This window comes from Theobroma cacao, chromosome 7, assembly GCF_053813885.1.
Source record: "Theobroma cacao isolate CCN51 chromosome 7, ASM5381388v1, whole genome shotgun sequence".
NCBI classification, from domain to species: Eukaryota; Viridiplantae; Streptophyta; class Magnoliopsida; order Malvales; family Malvaceae; genus Theobroma; species Theobroma cacao.
In genome coordinates this window covers 1,113,703-1,129,801 of record NC_142645.1, presented here as the reverse complement: position 1 = coordinate 1,129,801, position 16,099 = coordinate 1,113,703, and the positions used below count along the sequence as shown (strand labels likewise).

The 16,099-nt window shown below is 34.2% G+C and overlaps 3 protein-coding genes and 3 pseudogenes across 3 annotated transcripts in view; 1 reads left to right on the top strand and 5 right to left on the bottom strand.

Annotated features, from left to right (window-relative positions):
• The window catches only part of LOC18593365 (ARM repeat superfamily protein), a 64,110-nt gene that overhangs the window by 26,994 nt on the left and 21,017 nt on the right, over window positions 1–16,099 (top strand).
• Window positions 905–3,124, bottom strand: LOC18593359 (uncharacterized). Its single transcript, XM_007020533.3, has one exon. It carries the CDS (start codon window positions 3,006–3,008, stop codon window positions 1,140–1,142), a length of 1,869 nt encoding a protein of 622 aa, XP_007020595.3. The 5' UTR covers window positions 3,009–3,124; the 3' UTR covers window positions 905–1,139.
• LOC148761390 (receptor-like protein 9DC3 pseudogene) lies at window positions 5,340–6,029 on the bottom strand (annotated as a pseudogene).
• Window positions 6,051–10,283, bottom strand: LOC148761389 (uncharacterized; annotated as a pseudogene).
• On the bottom strand, window positions 11,478–12,290 carry LOC148761388 (receptor-like protein 9DC3 pseudogene; annotated as a pseudogene).
• Window positions 12,309–14,213, bottom strand: LOC148761387 (uncharacterized; the record flags this gene model as incomplete). The annotated part of the gene is made up of 2 exons (XM_088807949.1): window positions 13,475–14,213; window positions 12,309–13,087 (listed from the first exon to the last, which is right to left on the bottom strand). Coding segments are annotated over exons 1-2 (1,518 nt in total), but the record flags the coding sequence as incomplete, so codon positions are not given.

The window sequence follows — 16,099 nt, the reverse complement described above, 5'->3', positions numbered from 1 at the left end:
TCTGTGCTTAGGGGGTTTTACTCTTTTCATTTTATTCCCCGATTTCCTTGGCTTGGTCTGTTGCTACTCATATATATTCTTGAGATTAAAATAGTTATATGTTCCTTCTCCAATTTTTTGGTTTTATAAAAATCTCTTCCTTATTCTCAATTTAATTTTAGCTCCTTTGTTCTTCAGCTTAGCTTCATCAGAAATTTTACATAACCTTTTTGACCCTGATTCAATACCTTAAGTCTTTTTGGTCTTCTTAATCACCAGCTATAATTTCTCTTCTTTTTTCCCACATTAATCTCGTATCTCTGTCATCTCATAAAAAATTAGAAGATTTAAGAAATGTACAAAGAGAGATGAAGATGAAAAGTAGGAGATTGGCATATTTCGAAAGCAAATGGAGTCTTATTTAATGGAAAAGGATAGTGGATAATATAAGTATTCATAAGCTTTCGAGACAGTATTATCAGACTTTATGGTCTTCGTAATTTGATGAATTCTATGGGACAGAGTAGTATTGAGCAGCATACCATAGACCCTGATCTTGTCTAATTGGTTACTTTTTGGTTACATTGATCTTGCATTGTGACAATATTGTTTTATAGTTTTTCATTTGTATTTCCCTTCTTCTTCCTTGTTTTCTAGTCTTGCAAAGCTTCCTTCTCGAGTCACGTGATCGAGAAGAGATATCCCTCTCCAATTAACCCCAAAGGTTGTGTCCATTTCCAATCAGTCAAATCATTTTTGAAACTAGTAAAACCCTTAAACTGCTTCAATGGTTTGCACTTTTTTTATATAAATATTGTTTTTGAAGAGTAGTCATTCGATTTTTTCCAATTGGTGAATTTAGTATCAGTTTTAACATTGAGGCAATGGTAGCTGTATTTTCCACATATACAGAAATGGGATTCTTTTGTACAGATGCATGTAAGAATAAATGATCAAGAGCAAATTGCAAGAGAAGTCATGCAGTAAGCAAAACCAGCAACCACACTTCACTGCCATGTATTTGCTGAGGAAGCACATGGCTATTTAATTACAGTAATAACTAGTACTAATAGAAAAATACAAAGACATGTCCATGAAAACAACTAAAATAGAGTACAGAGAACACATGTTGCAATAACTTTGAAAGTCATCTGTATTGACTAGTTCCGTGAGCATCTTCTTCCCTTTCGATGATATTTGACTCCAAACAATGTCACAAACCATTTTGGTTCACCATTTCTAAAAGTAACATATCCGATAACGACACCAAATATTATTCCACATCCGTATCCCATCAACACAACTTTCCAGCCAAAATTGATCTCAGTCTCTGAGTCATTTGCCTCTTTCAAGAATGATGGAGATGATTGTTTTCTCCCATCGTTTTTGCAAGACTTTGACAAGGGCAAACCGCATAGTGCCAAGTTTCCTTCGTATGAGCCATTTTCAAATGTATTGAACTGTTTGCCTTGAGGAATTGGTCCTGTGAGTTGGTTATACGAAAGATTTAAGAAAGCAAGAAATGTCATATCTTTCAATTGATCAGGAATTTGACCGGTGAGCTGGTTTGAAGAGAGGTCTAACCATTCGAGATTGGCCAAATTTCCCATTGACATTGGGATATGACCACTAAGACTGTTATGAGAAAGGTTGAGTCCTCTAAGTAAACTAAGCTTTCCAATAACATTTGGAATCTCTCCATGAAAGTTATTGTTTGAGAGGTCAATGCTTGTGAATGTTGTCAAGATATGAAGTTTAATGTAAAACCCTTTCACTGTCAAATTTACATGATAACTATAGTATCTTCCTTGCATATATTGCAAAGAACTATGCTGTTCACCTAGATTCATCATGGCCTTCATGTTCTTTATTATGCCTTTGGGCATAGGACCAGTGAATTCATTATTAGCAAGGTCAAGAATCCGTAACTTGGGAAAGGGATGGATGGTTTTGGAACTTTGTAAGATACCACGCAATTTGTTTGACCGTAAAACAAGAACTTGTAATTTTGACAGAGTATCCAGCCAATAAGGGAATGCACCATTTAACTTGTTGTCACCAATATCCATCATTTCTAGGTTTTTACAGTTGGCCAAAGATCGTGGTAAAGATCCTTCCAATTTATTTCCATTTAAGTTGAGATTCCTCAACCCACAGTCCTCACCAAAAGTTTCAGGGATGGTTCCATGAAAACTATTCATCTCCAAATCTAAGATTGAAAGACCTTTGCTGAAGTTTCCTAGACATGGTGGAATGATCCCACTTAAGTTGTTATCAAATAGGTCTAGCACTTCAATGGAACTTGTATTGCAGATCGAAGAAGGAATTTCTTCAGTCAAGCTATTTGAGTAAAAACTAACAACTTGAATATAAGGCAAATATGCTAAAGCATTTGGAATTTTACCAATAAAGTTGTTGGAGTAAAGATGAAGAACCTGCAAGCTTCGCAACTCAATTATGAGTTCTGGGATCTCACCAAGTAAATAATTTTCACTAAGATCAAGTTCGACAAGCTTTTTGAGGCCAAAAATGGATCGAGGAAGCAAACCTGTGAGCTTGTTTCTGTAGAGGAAGAGGTATTGAAGATTGGTGAGGTTTCCTAGCGAGGATGGAATTTGTCCATTGAGATTGTTGTAGACAAGATCAAGATGATTCAAAGAAACTAAATCAACAAGTTCTTGCGGAATTTCGCCAGAAAGGTGGTTATAGCCAAAGTAAATCCACTTCATGCTCTTCAGTTTGCTTAATTCACGAGGAATTTGGCCAATCAATTTGTTACCAGCAAGAGTCAAGGCTTGCAAACTGCTGATATTTGATATGGAGCTTGGAATTCTCCCTACCAAATAATTGCCACCAAGATCAAGTTCTTTTAAATTTGAACATTCTACTCCAATTTGTGGTGGAATTTTCCCTGAAAGGCTATTAGCTGAAAGATCCAATATTTTCAATGAAGTTGAACAGTTTGGAACTGTACCAGTTAAATAGTTTTGACTAAGATTAAGATATTGAAGTGACATAGAAAAAGCCATGTCATACGGAATTTCACCAAAGAGATTGTTGGTCGAAAGATCGATACTCTCAATCTTAGGCAAATGAAAGATTGAAGATAAAATTGCCCCAGAAATGTTTTTGTTAGTGAGTTGAATTATCTTTACCTTGGAAAATTTGTTGCAAGTGATTCCATGCCACAGGCACAACGGGGTAGAGGAATTCCAGTTGGAGAGGAAGCCAGATGGATCATTGATTGAAGATTTGAAGGATAAGAGCAGCTTGAGTTCATCAACTTGAGACAAGCTAAAATTTAGTACTAATAAAACCATAAACATGGACAACAGTGAGTGTACTTTAGCTCTTTTGTTTAACATTTTCCAGGATCTTTTAACAGGGAAATTGAGGAAGTCTTGAGCTTGGAGACTAACAAATAATTAATCCCAAGAGGTTTTTGAACAATTGAGGCGATGAAATTAGGGTGGGTAGAGGCAGATTTTGGAGTGTATGGAGATGGTGGAGACTCTTTAACATTTTATAGGAAAAAGATTAGGTCAAGAAACTCATGATAATGCGTGAAAAATGAGTTATTTGCTTTTTCTTTGCAAAAAATAAGAGAACATTAAAAATAAAAAATAAAAGATAAAGAATAAAAAAGCAAATAGTAAACAGAACATAATTGCTTCCCTTTATAACTTAAATAAAACAAAATTCAATTTTAAGTTTAATATTATATACATTTGGTTAAATCAATTTCCAACACCTCATGAAGGATGCATAAATGTATAGTTAAAAGTAACGAATTGCAACAGATTTCGATACTGCAGATTTGCACATAAGTGGGGTCATTAAGTTTGGACCTACATGCCTATTTTCCTCCATTGCAGATTTTCAATACGTGAAGTCTTCTTGGTCTTCTTACTTGAACCCTTAATCACGGGCTTTACATAATCTTTTCCTCCATTGCAGGTTGGTTTTGGATAGCTTTATTGACCCTGATTCAATACGTTAAGTCTTCTTGGTCTTCTTAATGACTTGAACCCTTAATCAGGGGCTATAATCTTTTCTTTTTTCCCACTGTAAATAACATCCCAGTCATCTCCACCGAAATAGAAGATATAAGAAATGTGTTTAAGGATAATGGATGATTTAAGTATTCATAAACCTGAGAATCACGCAAAGAACCTGATTTACTGACTTGCTTTTGTGTTTTTATTAATTCTAAATTGCCTCAAGTCCTTTTTCTGTTCATATTCTACATTCTAATGTGTTTATATCACAGCATTTGGCAGAAATTTCAAAAGGTAGATGATTCTTTGCACGTAAAGCTTAGGTCCCAGTAACTTGACTTAGGAAATTACACTATATTATGGACGTTTGTTCTTTTGGTCCCTATACTTGACTTTAAGGATGCTTAATTATAAAAAAAAAAAAAATCATAGTATTGATTCTTTCTCGCTAAGGATCTCAGATTCCTTGTCTCTAGGATTTTCTATAGTTCGGAGCTGGAGCATGCATGTGTTATCATTCCACAGCATTATTATAATTTGACTTCCTTGTTATATATACAGTTTTCTAAACAAATTCCTTGATTAATCAATAGATTCAAAAACAAATTGCAAGAGAAGCCATGCATTAATCAAAAGCAGCAACCATACTGATGAAATACATGGTTATTTTATGACAGCAATTACTAATACTTATAGCAAAAGACAAAGACATGTCCATGAATTCTTGACCATGGACTGACAAAAACTGGAATTGAGCAGAAAAAAACACATGTAACTATAATCTAACGAATTCTATGAGACAGAGTAGTATTGAGAAGCATTGTGATAATATTGTTCTATAGTTTTTGCTTTGTATTTCCCTCCTTCAATGGTTTCTAGTCTTGCAAAGCTTCCTTTCCTAGTCGCCTGGTCAAGAAGCTGCATCCCTCTCCAATTAACCCCAAAGGTTGCGTCCATTTCCAATCAGTTAAATCTTTTCCTTAACCATGTAAAACCCTTAAACTGCTTCAATGGTCTGCACTTTTTTATATAAATGTTCTTGAAGAGTAGCCTTCCTAGTTTTTCAAATGGGTGAAATTAGTAAATGTTTAGCTGTTTTTTTCCACATAAACAAAAATGAGATTCTTTAATACAGATGCATGTAAAAATAAATGATCAAAAGCAAATTGCAAGAGAAGTCAGGCGTTAAGCAAACGTAGCAACTACACTTGACTGCCATGTGTTTGCTGATGAAACACATGGCTATTTTATCATAGCAGTTACTAATACTTACAGCAAAATACAGAGACATGTTCATGAAAACAACTGGAACTGAGCACAGATAACACATGTTGCAATAACTTCCAAAGTCATCTGCAATGACTAGTTCCGTGAACATCTTCTCCCCTTTGGATGATATTTGACTCCATACAATGTCACAAACCATTTTGGTTCACCATTTTTGAATGTAACATATCCGATAACGACCCCAAATATCAGTCCGCAACCGTAACCTATCAACACATCTATCCAGCCAAAACTGATCTCGGTTTCTGAGTCATCTGCCTCTTTCAAGAATGATGGAGATGATTGTTTTCTCCTATTGTTGTTGCAAGACTTTGACAATGGAAAACCACATAGTGCCAAGTTTTCTTCGTATGAGCCATTTTCAAATGTATTGAATTGCTTGCCTTGAGGAATTGATCCTGTGAGTTGGTTATGTGAAAGATTTAAGATGACAAGAAATGTCATATCTTTCAATTGGTCAGGAATTTGACCAGGGAGCTTGTTTGAAGAGAGGTCTAACCATTCAAGACTGGTCAAATTTCCCATTGACATTGGGATATGACCACTAAGACTGTTATAAGAAAGGTTGAGCCCTTTAAGTGAACTAAACTTTCCAATAACATTTGGAATCTCTCCATGAAAATTATTGTCTAAGAGGTCAATGCTTGTGAATATTGGCAAGATACAAAGTTTAATGTAAGATCCTTTCACTGCCAAATTTACATAATAAAAATAAAATCTTCTGCTCATATATTGCAAAGAACTTTGTTGTTGGTTGGGATTCATCATGGCCTTGATGTTTTTTATTATACCTTTGGGCAAAGGACCGGTGAATTCATTGTTAGCAAGATCAAGAATCTGTAACTTTGGAAAGGGATGGGTGGTCTTGGAACTTTGTAAGACACCACACAATTTGTTTGATCGTAAAACAAGAACTTGTAAATTTGGCAGAGTATCCAGCCAAGAAGGGAATGTACCACTTAACTTGTTGTTACCCATGTCCATCAGTTCCAGGTTTCTACAATTGACCAAGGATCGTGGTAAAGACCCCTCCAATTTATTGCCATTGAAGTTGAGATTCCTCAACCCACAGTCCTCAACAAAAGTTTCCGGGATAGTTCCATGAAAACTATTTATCTGCAAATCTAAGATTGAAAAACCTTTGCTGAAGTTTCCCAGACATGGTGGAATGGTTCCACTTAAGTTGTTATCACATAGATCAAGAAATTCAATGGAACTTATATTGCAGATCAAAGAAGAAATTTCTCCAATCAAGATGTTTGAGTAAATAGCAATCACTTGAAGATGAGGCAAAGATGCTAGAGCATTTGGAATTTTACTCGTAAAGTCGTTGGAGAAAAGATTAAGATGATTCAAAGAAACTAAATCAACAAGTTCTTGTGGAATTTCACCAGAAAGTTTGTTATAGCCAAAGTAAATCCACTTCATGCTTTTCAGTTTGCTTAATTCATGAGGAATGTGGCCAATCAATTCGTTACTAGCAAGAGTCACGGCTTGCAAACTGCTGATATTTGATATGGAGCTTGGAATTCTCCCTACCAAATAATGGAAAATTTGTTGCAAGTGATTCCATGCCACATGCACAATGGGGAGGAGGAATTTCAGTTGGAGAAGAAGCAAGATGGATCATTGATTGAAGATTTGAAGGATAAGAGCAGCTCGAGTTCGTCAACCTTAGACAAGCTAAAATGTAGTACAAATAAAAACATGAGCATGAACAACATTGATTGTGCTTTAGCTCTTTTACTAAACATTTTACAAGAAATTTTTTTATCAGGAAAAGGATGCCTTGAGTTTCGAAACTAAAAGCAATTAATCCAAGACCAATAATCTTGGCCTCAAAGCTCAGGATACCAAACTGCTTAAAACACTAAACCAAAAGACATTGAAATGAAGGGATCGAGTGGCATGAATCTGATATGCATCCTAGCTCTTAGAAGAACATGAATTTAAGTTAGAACAAAGAGTTTTTTGAACTATTGAGGTGATGATATATATTAGGGTGGGGAGAGGCAGATTTTTGAGTGTATAGAGATGGTGGTGGAGGCTCTTGAACGTTTTATAGAGAAAACATTACGTGAAGAATAAAATATTTAAGAATAAATTTGATACGGTATACTATGGGAATTGTTACTTTAAACATTTTATTCTTTAGGTAACTTAGAAAATAAGATAATGAGTTACACAACTTTTATGAAGCAGGGTTGGGAGGTGAGATTCTTGTGGAACATATAACTATCTAAAGCAACTTGCAATCGGGATAGGTCCAAATTCAATCACCCCACTTTTGTGCTTTATGTCAATGCCAATGCTTTACTTTTGACTATGTATCCTTCATCTGGAGTTCGAAATTGATTAGGAAATTCCAGGTGTTGGATAAAAAGCGAAAGCAGATTTTGAAGGTGAAAGTAGGAGATTTGGCACTTTCCAAAAAGCCAATGGAATCTTACTGGTAATAAATGGAATAATAGACATGACAATTCCACAAGACTTTAAAGTTTCGCACTAGATCATATCAGCAATGCTGCTGATTGAAAAAGTTATCAACTGTATTTTAAGGTGGTGTTTGGTACTTTACAATACAATATGATTACAAGTAATGTGATTGCAAGCAATATAATTGCAAAGAAGATAATATTACAGTGTTTGTTATAGAAGTAAAATAATGATTAAAATGCAGAGAAGATAACGTTGCAGCGTTTGGTTTACAAGTACTTTGCTGTGAATATAATATCAATTTTCAAAATTACCCTTATTTGTTAAAATGCAAGTTTAATATACTTGTATTTTTTATTGTTCATTTTTATATAATATCATCTCTTATATATATTTTTAATATCATATATTTTATTTTCATTTCTTAATATAATTTTTTATATTATAAATTTTATTTTAATTTTTTTCTTTTAAAAGAATATAAATTTTATTAACAGTTACCATAACTACTGAGAATAATAAAAAGACATCATTCGAAATCTATATATATATAAACAAATTATATATTGCAAAATGTTTTTAACAAAGCAACAAAGTTAAAAGGTAAAAATGTCTTTAATAACATTTGCAGAGTGAAATGCAATCTAATTACATTGGTTTTGGACTGCAATCATATTATATCCATTGGCTGTAATATTATTGCATTGTAATCTTACATCGCAATGGTTTGTTACAAAACAAATACCGCAATGTAATTTAATTGGACACATTGCATGGAATGTGCTCTCACTTCTCTCATACTAAACAGTACCTAAAGAGTTTCAACTTTGATCATTAAGCTGATTTACTGACTTGCTTTTGTGTTTTTATTAATTCTTAATTGCCTAAAGTCCTTTTTCTATTCATATTCCACTTTTTAATACTTTTATATAAGAGAACAAAGAGTTTTTTGAACTATTGGGGTGATGACATTAGGGTGGGGAGAGGCAGAATTTGAGTGTATAGGGATGGTGGTGGAGACTATTGAAGGTTATATAGGGAAAAGATTACATTGAGAAACCCATGGTATTGACTTGTAGAACTTTCCAGTCAATTTTGAACACCTAATGAAGGATACGGGGTGGTTGAATTTGGACCTACATCCTCATTTTTCTCGATTGCAGGTTGCTTTTAGATGGCTTTATTGACCATACCATGGACCTGATTGAATAAATTAATATGGATAAGTCTTCTTGGTCTTCTTACCAAAACCCTTAATCACGGGCTATAATCCTTTTTTTTTTCACATTAATCTCACATCTTTGTCATCTCCAACCCTGTCTCAAATAGAAGTGTTCAGAAATTTACAAGGAGAGATGATGGTAAAAGGTAGAAGATTTGGCACTTTCCCAAAGCGAATGGAATACTCTTATTTAGTCGTAAAGGATAATGGATGATTTAAGTATTCATAAACATTAGAACCACAAAAAGAACCTGATTTACTGATTTTTTTTTATAATCAGGGGAAGAGAGATTCAAACTCCGTTTTTTAGACAAGTATCGTGCAGTAACCAATAAGTCAAATGCTTGTGTGTAGATCTGATTTGTTAACTTGTTTTTGTGTTTTAATTTATTCTAATGTTTTTATATCACAGCATTTGCCAGAAATTTCAAAAAAGGTGGATGATTGTTTGCACGTATAGCTTAAGGCCGAAGAAGTTGACGATAGAATTTTTTTTTTTAATACCAAGATGGAAAGACCATAGATTCAATGTCTTTGCAAGTTATTTACAGCAAAATCCTCACAAATTGGAAGCTTTATGCTGGTGAGTTCACTCTGCAATAAGTTTTCCTGCAAATTCTGTCTAATTTTCCTGTGTGGTATCTGGCAAAGTGTCTCTCTTCGTCACAATCAAAACTCTTATCCACTCTATAGTTGGTGAAGCAGCTGATATTTGATATAAAGCTTGGAATTTTCCCCACCAAATAATTGCTACCAAGATCAAGTGTTTTTAGATTCAAGCAGCGTCCAATTTCTGGTGGAATTTGGCCAATTAATATGTTTCCTGCCAGGGACAAGAAATGCAGACCAGTGATATCTGATATAGAGATTGGGATTTTCCACAGCAAATAGTTCGAAGCAAGACTCCAATTTCTGATGGAATTTTACCGGATAGCATGTTGTTTGAAAGATCTAATATTTGAAGTGAAACCGAACAATTTGGAATTGAACCTGTGACATTGTTGTTGCTAAGATTGAGATAACGAATTGAAGCAGAAGAAACCATCTCACCTGGAATTTCACCATAGACAAATGAAAGATTGATGAGGAAACCGTCCCAATAACGTTTTCCCCAGTGAATTCAATTGCTTTTACTAAGAAAAACTATTGCAAGTGATTCGCACCTAAGGCAGAAAGGGTCAGACGAATTGCCGTTGAAGAAGAAGCGGAACAGATCATTGATTGAGGATTTGAAGATAAGAGCACAGCTCAACTTCGTCCCTCTGAGACAGGCTAAATTGTAGTAAGAAAAACAAGGTGAACATGGAAAATAACAGCGGGCTAGATTTAGCTAAGGTCGAAATTGCTTGGCGTGACCTCATTGGGGTACCTGAAGAAACGAAGCATTCTAGTGGAATATTATTCAATCTGTTTTCTTCTTCAGCATTTATAGCTTTTTGTCTGACATTTAAGAAATTCTTGGCATTGACTGGGACTACCTTTGAAGACTTTTGGAGTTTCTTCACATTGGTTTTACCAAGTCCAAATTAATTATTGCTTAAAGCACATCTTAGCTTTCCTAGAATAGATTAATTCCTTTTTGTAATAAGTTTTGTGGTGCTTAATTTCTTATTCGGAAAATTTTAAGAACGTACTTTTTAACATCGACTCAATTCTCAATGAAATTTTGAATCCTAAGAATGTATCGACATAAAGAGTACTTGAAAATGAAATTAATGACCCAAATTACTAAATATGGATCACAATTAATTCATGGTCAGACATCTTTCTCTATCATTTTGTTTGATTGTCAATTTTATTGCAAAGTTAATTCGTGCATTTAATAGGTGGATTATATATAGACTATATATGTAGGAAAGAATCCTGTCTGATACCTCATCTTACAATGGTTAATGCACATTCATTAAATCTAAGGCCAATATTTGTTCAAAGTATTATCTCTTTTAATTAATTTTCATTTAAATACTAATCTTGTCTTAATTGCTAAATCATAGTATTGATATAAGGATCTCAGATTCTTTGTTTCTAGGAATTTCTATAGTTCTGGCATTTAATACTTAGATCATCTCAAGGTATTCTGCGCATTCAAATAATTGTTCAAATTATTAATTTTTTAATTAAGTTTCATTTATCTTCCTGCTCAATTTTTAAAATCATTAAAAATATCAGTCATAGATTTATTTGTAATTTCTAAGATGTATGGTTATACGACTCAGTGATTGTCAAAGCTGAAGCTTATTTTGATTATCCAACATATTTCAATATTATTTCCAGGTTGAAAACTCTACCAGGAGACATCGAAAGTCTGACAGAAGAACACCATAACCAAAGAAACCATAATCTGCTTCAATGTTTTGAAGAGCTGATTTTTCAAAGATTTTTTTTAACAAATGAGGCAATGGGAGCTGATTTTTCCACAGAACAGAATGAGATTCTTTTGTACAGTTGCATGTAAGAATAAATGATCCAAAGCTAATTGAAAGAGAAGTCATGCATTAAGCAAAAGCAGTGACCACGCTTTATTGTCATGTATTTTCAGACGAAACACATGGCTATTTTATGACATTAATTACTATTACTTATAGCAAAATACAAAGACATGTCCATGAAAACAACTGTAATTGAGCACAGAAAACACTTGTTGCAATAACATCCAAAGTCATTTGCATTGACTAGTTCTGTGGGCATCTTCTTTCCCTTCGATGATTTTTGACTCCATACAATGTTATAAACCAGTTTGGTTCACCATTTCTGAATGTAATGTATCCGACAATGACTCCAACTATCAGTCCGCATCCGTAGCCTATCAACACAACTTTCCAACCGAAACTGATCTTGGTCTCTAAGTCATCTGCCTTTTTTGAGAATGATGGAAATGATTGTTGCCTCCCATCTTCGTTGCAAGCTTTTGACAATGGAAAGCCACATAGTGCCAAGTTTCCTTCATATGAGCCATTTTCAAATGTACTGAACTGTTTGCCTTGAGGAATTGGTCCCGTGAGTTGGTTATGTGAAAGATTTAAGAAGGCAAGAAATGTCATATCTGTCAATTTGTTAGGAATTTGCCCAGTGAGCTTGTTTGAAGAGAGGTCTAACCATTCGAGACTAGTCAAATTTCCCATTGATTTCGAGATATGACCACTAAGGCTGTTGTGAGAAAAGTTGAGCCCTCTAAGTGAATTAAGCTTTCCAATTACACTTGGAATCTCTCCATGAAAGTTATTGTTTGAGATGTCAATGCTTGTGAATGTAGTCGGGATATCAGAAAGTCCAACATAAAATCCTTTCACTGTTAGTTGGACATAATAATCATAATATCTTCCTTGCATATATTGCAAAGAACTTTGCCGTTCATTGAGATTCACCATGGCCTTCATGTTCTTTATTATACCTTTGGGCAAAAGACCAGTGAACTCATTGTTAGCAAGGTCAAGAATTCGTAACTTAGGAAAAGGATGGATGGTCTTGGAACTTCGTAAGACCCCGTGCAGTTTGTTTGACCGTAAAACAAGAACTTGTAAGTTTGGCAGGGTATCTAGCCAATAAGGGAATGAGCCATTTAACTTATTGTCACCAATTGCCACCATTTCCAAGTTTCCACAATTGGCCAAGGATCGTGGTAAAGACCCTTCCAACTTATTGCCATTGAGGTTAAGGTTCCTCAACCCACAGTCCTTACCAAAAGTTTCAAAGATGGTTCCATGAAAACTATTCTTCTGCAAATCTAAGATTGAAAGGCATTTGCTAAAGTTTCCTAAACATGGTGGAATGATTCCATTTAAGTTGTTATCAGCCAAGACTAGAACTTCAATGGAACTTATATTGCAGATCAAAGAAGGAATTTCTCCAATCAAGTTGTTTGATGAAAGATCAACTACTTGAAGACGAGGCAACAATGCTAAAGCATTTGGAATTTTTCGAGTAAAGTCATTGTAGAAAAGATGAAGAACCTTCAAGTTCTGCAACTCAATCATGAGTTCTGGAATCTCACCAAATAAATGATTATAACTAAGATCAAGTTCAACAAGCTTTTTGAGGCCAAAAATGGACCTGGGAAGCAAACCTATAAGCCTGTTTTCGTAGAGGAAGAGGTTTTGAAGATTGCTAAGGTTTCCAAGTGAGGATGGAATTTGTCCGCTGAGATTGTTGTAAGCAAGATGAAGTTCTTTCAAATTCGAGCAGACACCAAATTGTGGTGGAATTTTCCCTGAAAATAGGTTATAATAGAGCAAATATCAGTACATCAAAGAAGGAATTTCTCCAATCAAGCTGTTTGATAAAAGATCAACCAATTGAAGACGAGGCAAAGATGCAAGAGCATTTGAAATTTTACCAGTCAAGTCGTTGGAGAAAAGATAAAGAATCTCCAAGCTTTGCAACTCAATTATGAGTTCTGGGATCTCACCAAATAAATGATTATCACTTAGATCAAGTTCAACAAGATTTTTGAGGCCAAAAATGGATCTAGGAAGCAAACTTGTGAGTTTGTTGTTGTAGAGGTAGAGGTATTGAAGATTGGTGAGGTTTCCAAGGGATGATGGAATTGGTCCACGAAGATTGTTGTGGGCAAAATCAAGAAGATTCAAAGAAACCAGATCAACTAACTCCTGTGGAATTTCACCAGAAAGGTTGTTATAACCAAAGTAAATCCACTTCAAGCTCTTCATTTTGCCGAATGCACGTGGAATTTGGCCAATCAATTTGTTACCAGCAAGAGTCAAGATTTGCAAACTGCTCATATTTGATATGGAGCTTGGAATTCTCCCCGCCAAATAATTGAAACCAAGATTAAGTTCTTTTAGATTTGAACATTCTCCAATTTGTGGTGGAATTTTCCCTGAAAGGAAGTTATTCCAAAGATCCAATTTTTTCAATGAAATTGAACAGTTTGGGACTACACCTGTCAAATAATTGTTACTAAGATTAAGATATTGAAGTGACATAGAAAAAACCAAGTCATGAGGAATTTCACCAGAGAGTTGGTTGGTTGAAAGATCGATAGTCTCAATCTCAGGCAAATGAAAGATTGAGGATGAAATTGTCCCAGAAATATTTTTTTCAATGAGCTCAATTACTTTTACCCTGGAAAAACTGTTGCAAGTGATTCCATGCCATAGGCACAATGGGACAGAGGAATTCCAATTGGAGAGGAAGCCTGACGGATCATTAATTGAAGATTTGAAGGATAAGAGCTGCTGAAGTTCGTCATCCTGAGACAAGCTAAAATTTTGTAGTAATAAAAACATGAACATGAAGAAGAGTGAGTGTGCTCTAGCTCTATTATTGAACATTTTACAAGAAGATCTTTTAACAGGGAAGGGATGCCTTGAGCTTGGAGACTAAAACTAATTAATCCAAGACCAAAATCTTGGCCTCAAAGCTCAGGATACCAAACTGCTTAAACACTAAACCGAAAAACTTTGAAATGACGAGGATCGAGTGCGCATGAATCTAATATGCATCCTAGTTCTTAGCACAAAGTGTTTTTGAACTATTGAGGTGAAGATATTAGGGTGGCGAGACGCTGGTTTTGAGTGTATAGCGATGGTGGTGGAGACTCTTGAACATTTTATAGGGAAAAGATTACATTGAGAAACCCATGACATTAGCTTGTAGAAGTTCCCAATCAGTTTCCAACACCTATATGATATGTACATAAATAATTGAAAGTAATGAATTGCAACAGATTTGCATACTGCAGATTTGCTTTGTGATAAAGCACAAAAATGGGGTGATTGAATTTGGACCTACATCCCCATTTTTCTCCATTTCATGTTGCATTTAGATGGCTTTCTTGACCCTGATTCAATACGTTAAGTCTTCTTGGTCTTCTTACCTGAGCCATTAATCACGGGCTATAATCCTTTTTTTTCCCACTTTAATCTGACATCTCTGTCATCTCCAACACTATCTGATGGAAAATAGAAGATTTCAGAAACGTACAAGGAGAGATGAAGGTAAAGGTAGAAGATTTGGCACTTTCCAAAAGCAAATGGAGTCTTATTTGGTGGAAAGGATAATGGATGGTTGCAGTATTCATGTAAAAAGCCAGATTTGTAGGTGTTAGATAAAAAATGAAAGGAGATTTTGAAGGTGAAAGTGGACACTTTGGCACTTTCCAAAAAGCAAATGGAATCTTATTGGTAGTGGAAAATTATGGAATCTTATAGTTGAAAGTAGGTGTGGGGTTGCCGTTGATACATTGTTCTTTTAAACTCAGCAGGGTGTTTCATGTGAGTTTGGAATTAATTGTGATTGGTTGAGCTATGTCCACCTTTTGTTTCAGGGCATAGTCTTCTGTGTTTGTGTGATGAAAAAAATGTCTGATCTCACAAATCAGTTTAATTATATATATACAAAAAAATTACTAATGTCATATCAACATCCTTAGTTACACTATGTTTTATATATATACATATATATATATATATATATTTTAATGGGCTGCTAATTTATTAAATTATTAATTCAAATAAAAAAATAAAATGACTTGACCCTATAAATCCATTTAATTTTACCTTAACTCTTAAATTTTTTCCTTTTAAGTTTCTTCACACCTCTTTCCATCTCTTTCTTTTGGTCTTTCTCTTCTCTTTTGTCCTTTTATTATGAAATTATGAAGAGGTAAAGCTTTTTTTATCTTCCTTTTTCTATTTATATTATTATTATTATTTTTTATTTTTTTTCAATTCTATTCTATTTGATCATATGTTTTAAGTATCTATAGATTTTCTTCTTCAAATTTTTACGAATCATCAACTCTATTCTTTTTTTTTTCTTCTTTGTTATGTGGTTCTGTCTTTTACTTATCATATTTTTCTTTTTTTTATTATGTGTTCTTAATGATTTTGGTCTTTAAAAATTAAAAAATTATTATGTATTTTTCAAATATGGGTTGTAACATTGTATTATTGATTGTTGCTTAAAATTTCACCAATATATATATATATATATATATATTTATTAATCTTGATTATATAAGATTTTTTTTTATGTGCTTTATGTTGTTGAAACTTTTATATCCTAGCTTGGTTTGCGTTGATGAGTATCTTTTGGAGGTAAAAGATTTTGCGCCTTTGAATAATTAGAATAAAGATGTAGATTTGGCAAACTGAACATCACTTCTGTCTTATCTTTGCAGCCATCTGCTCAAGCTGATGATTTAAAAACCACTGTG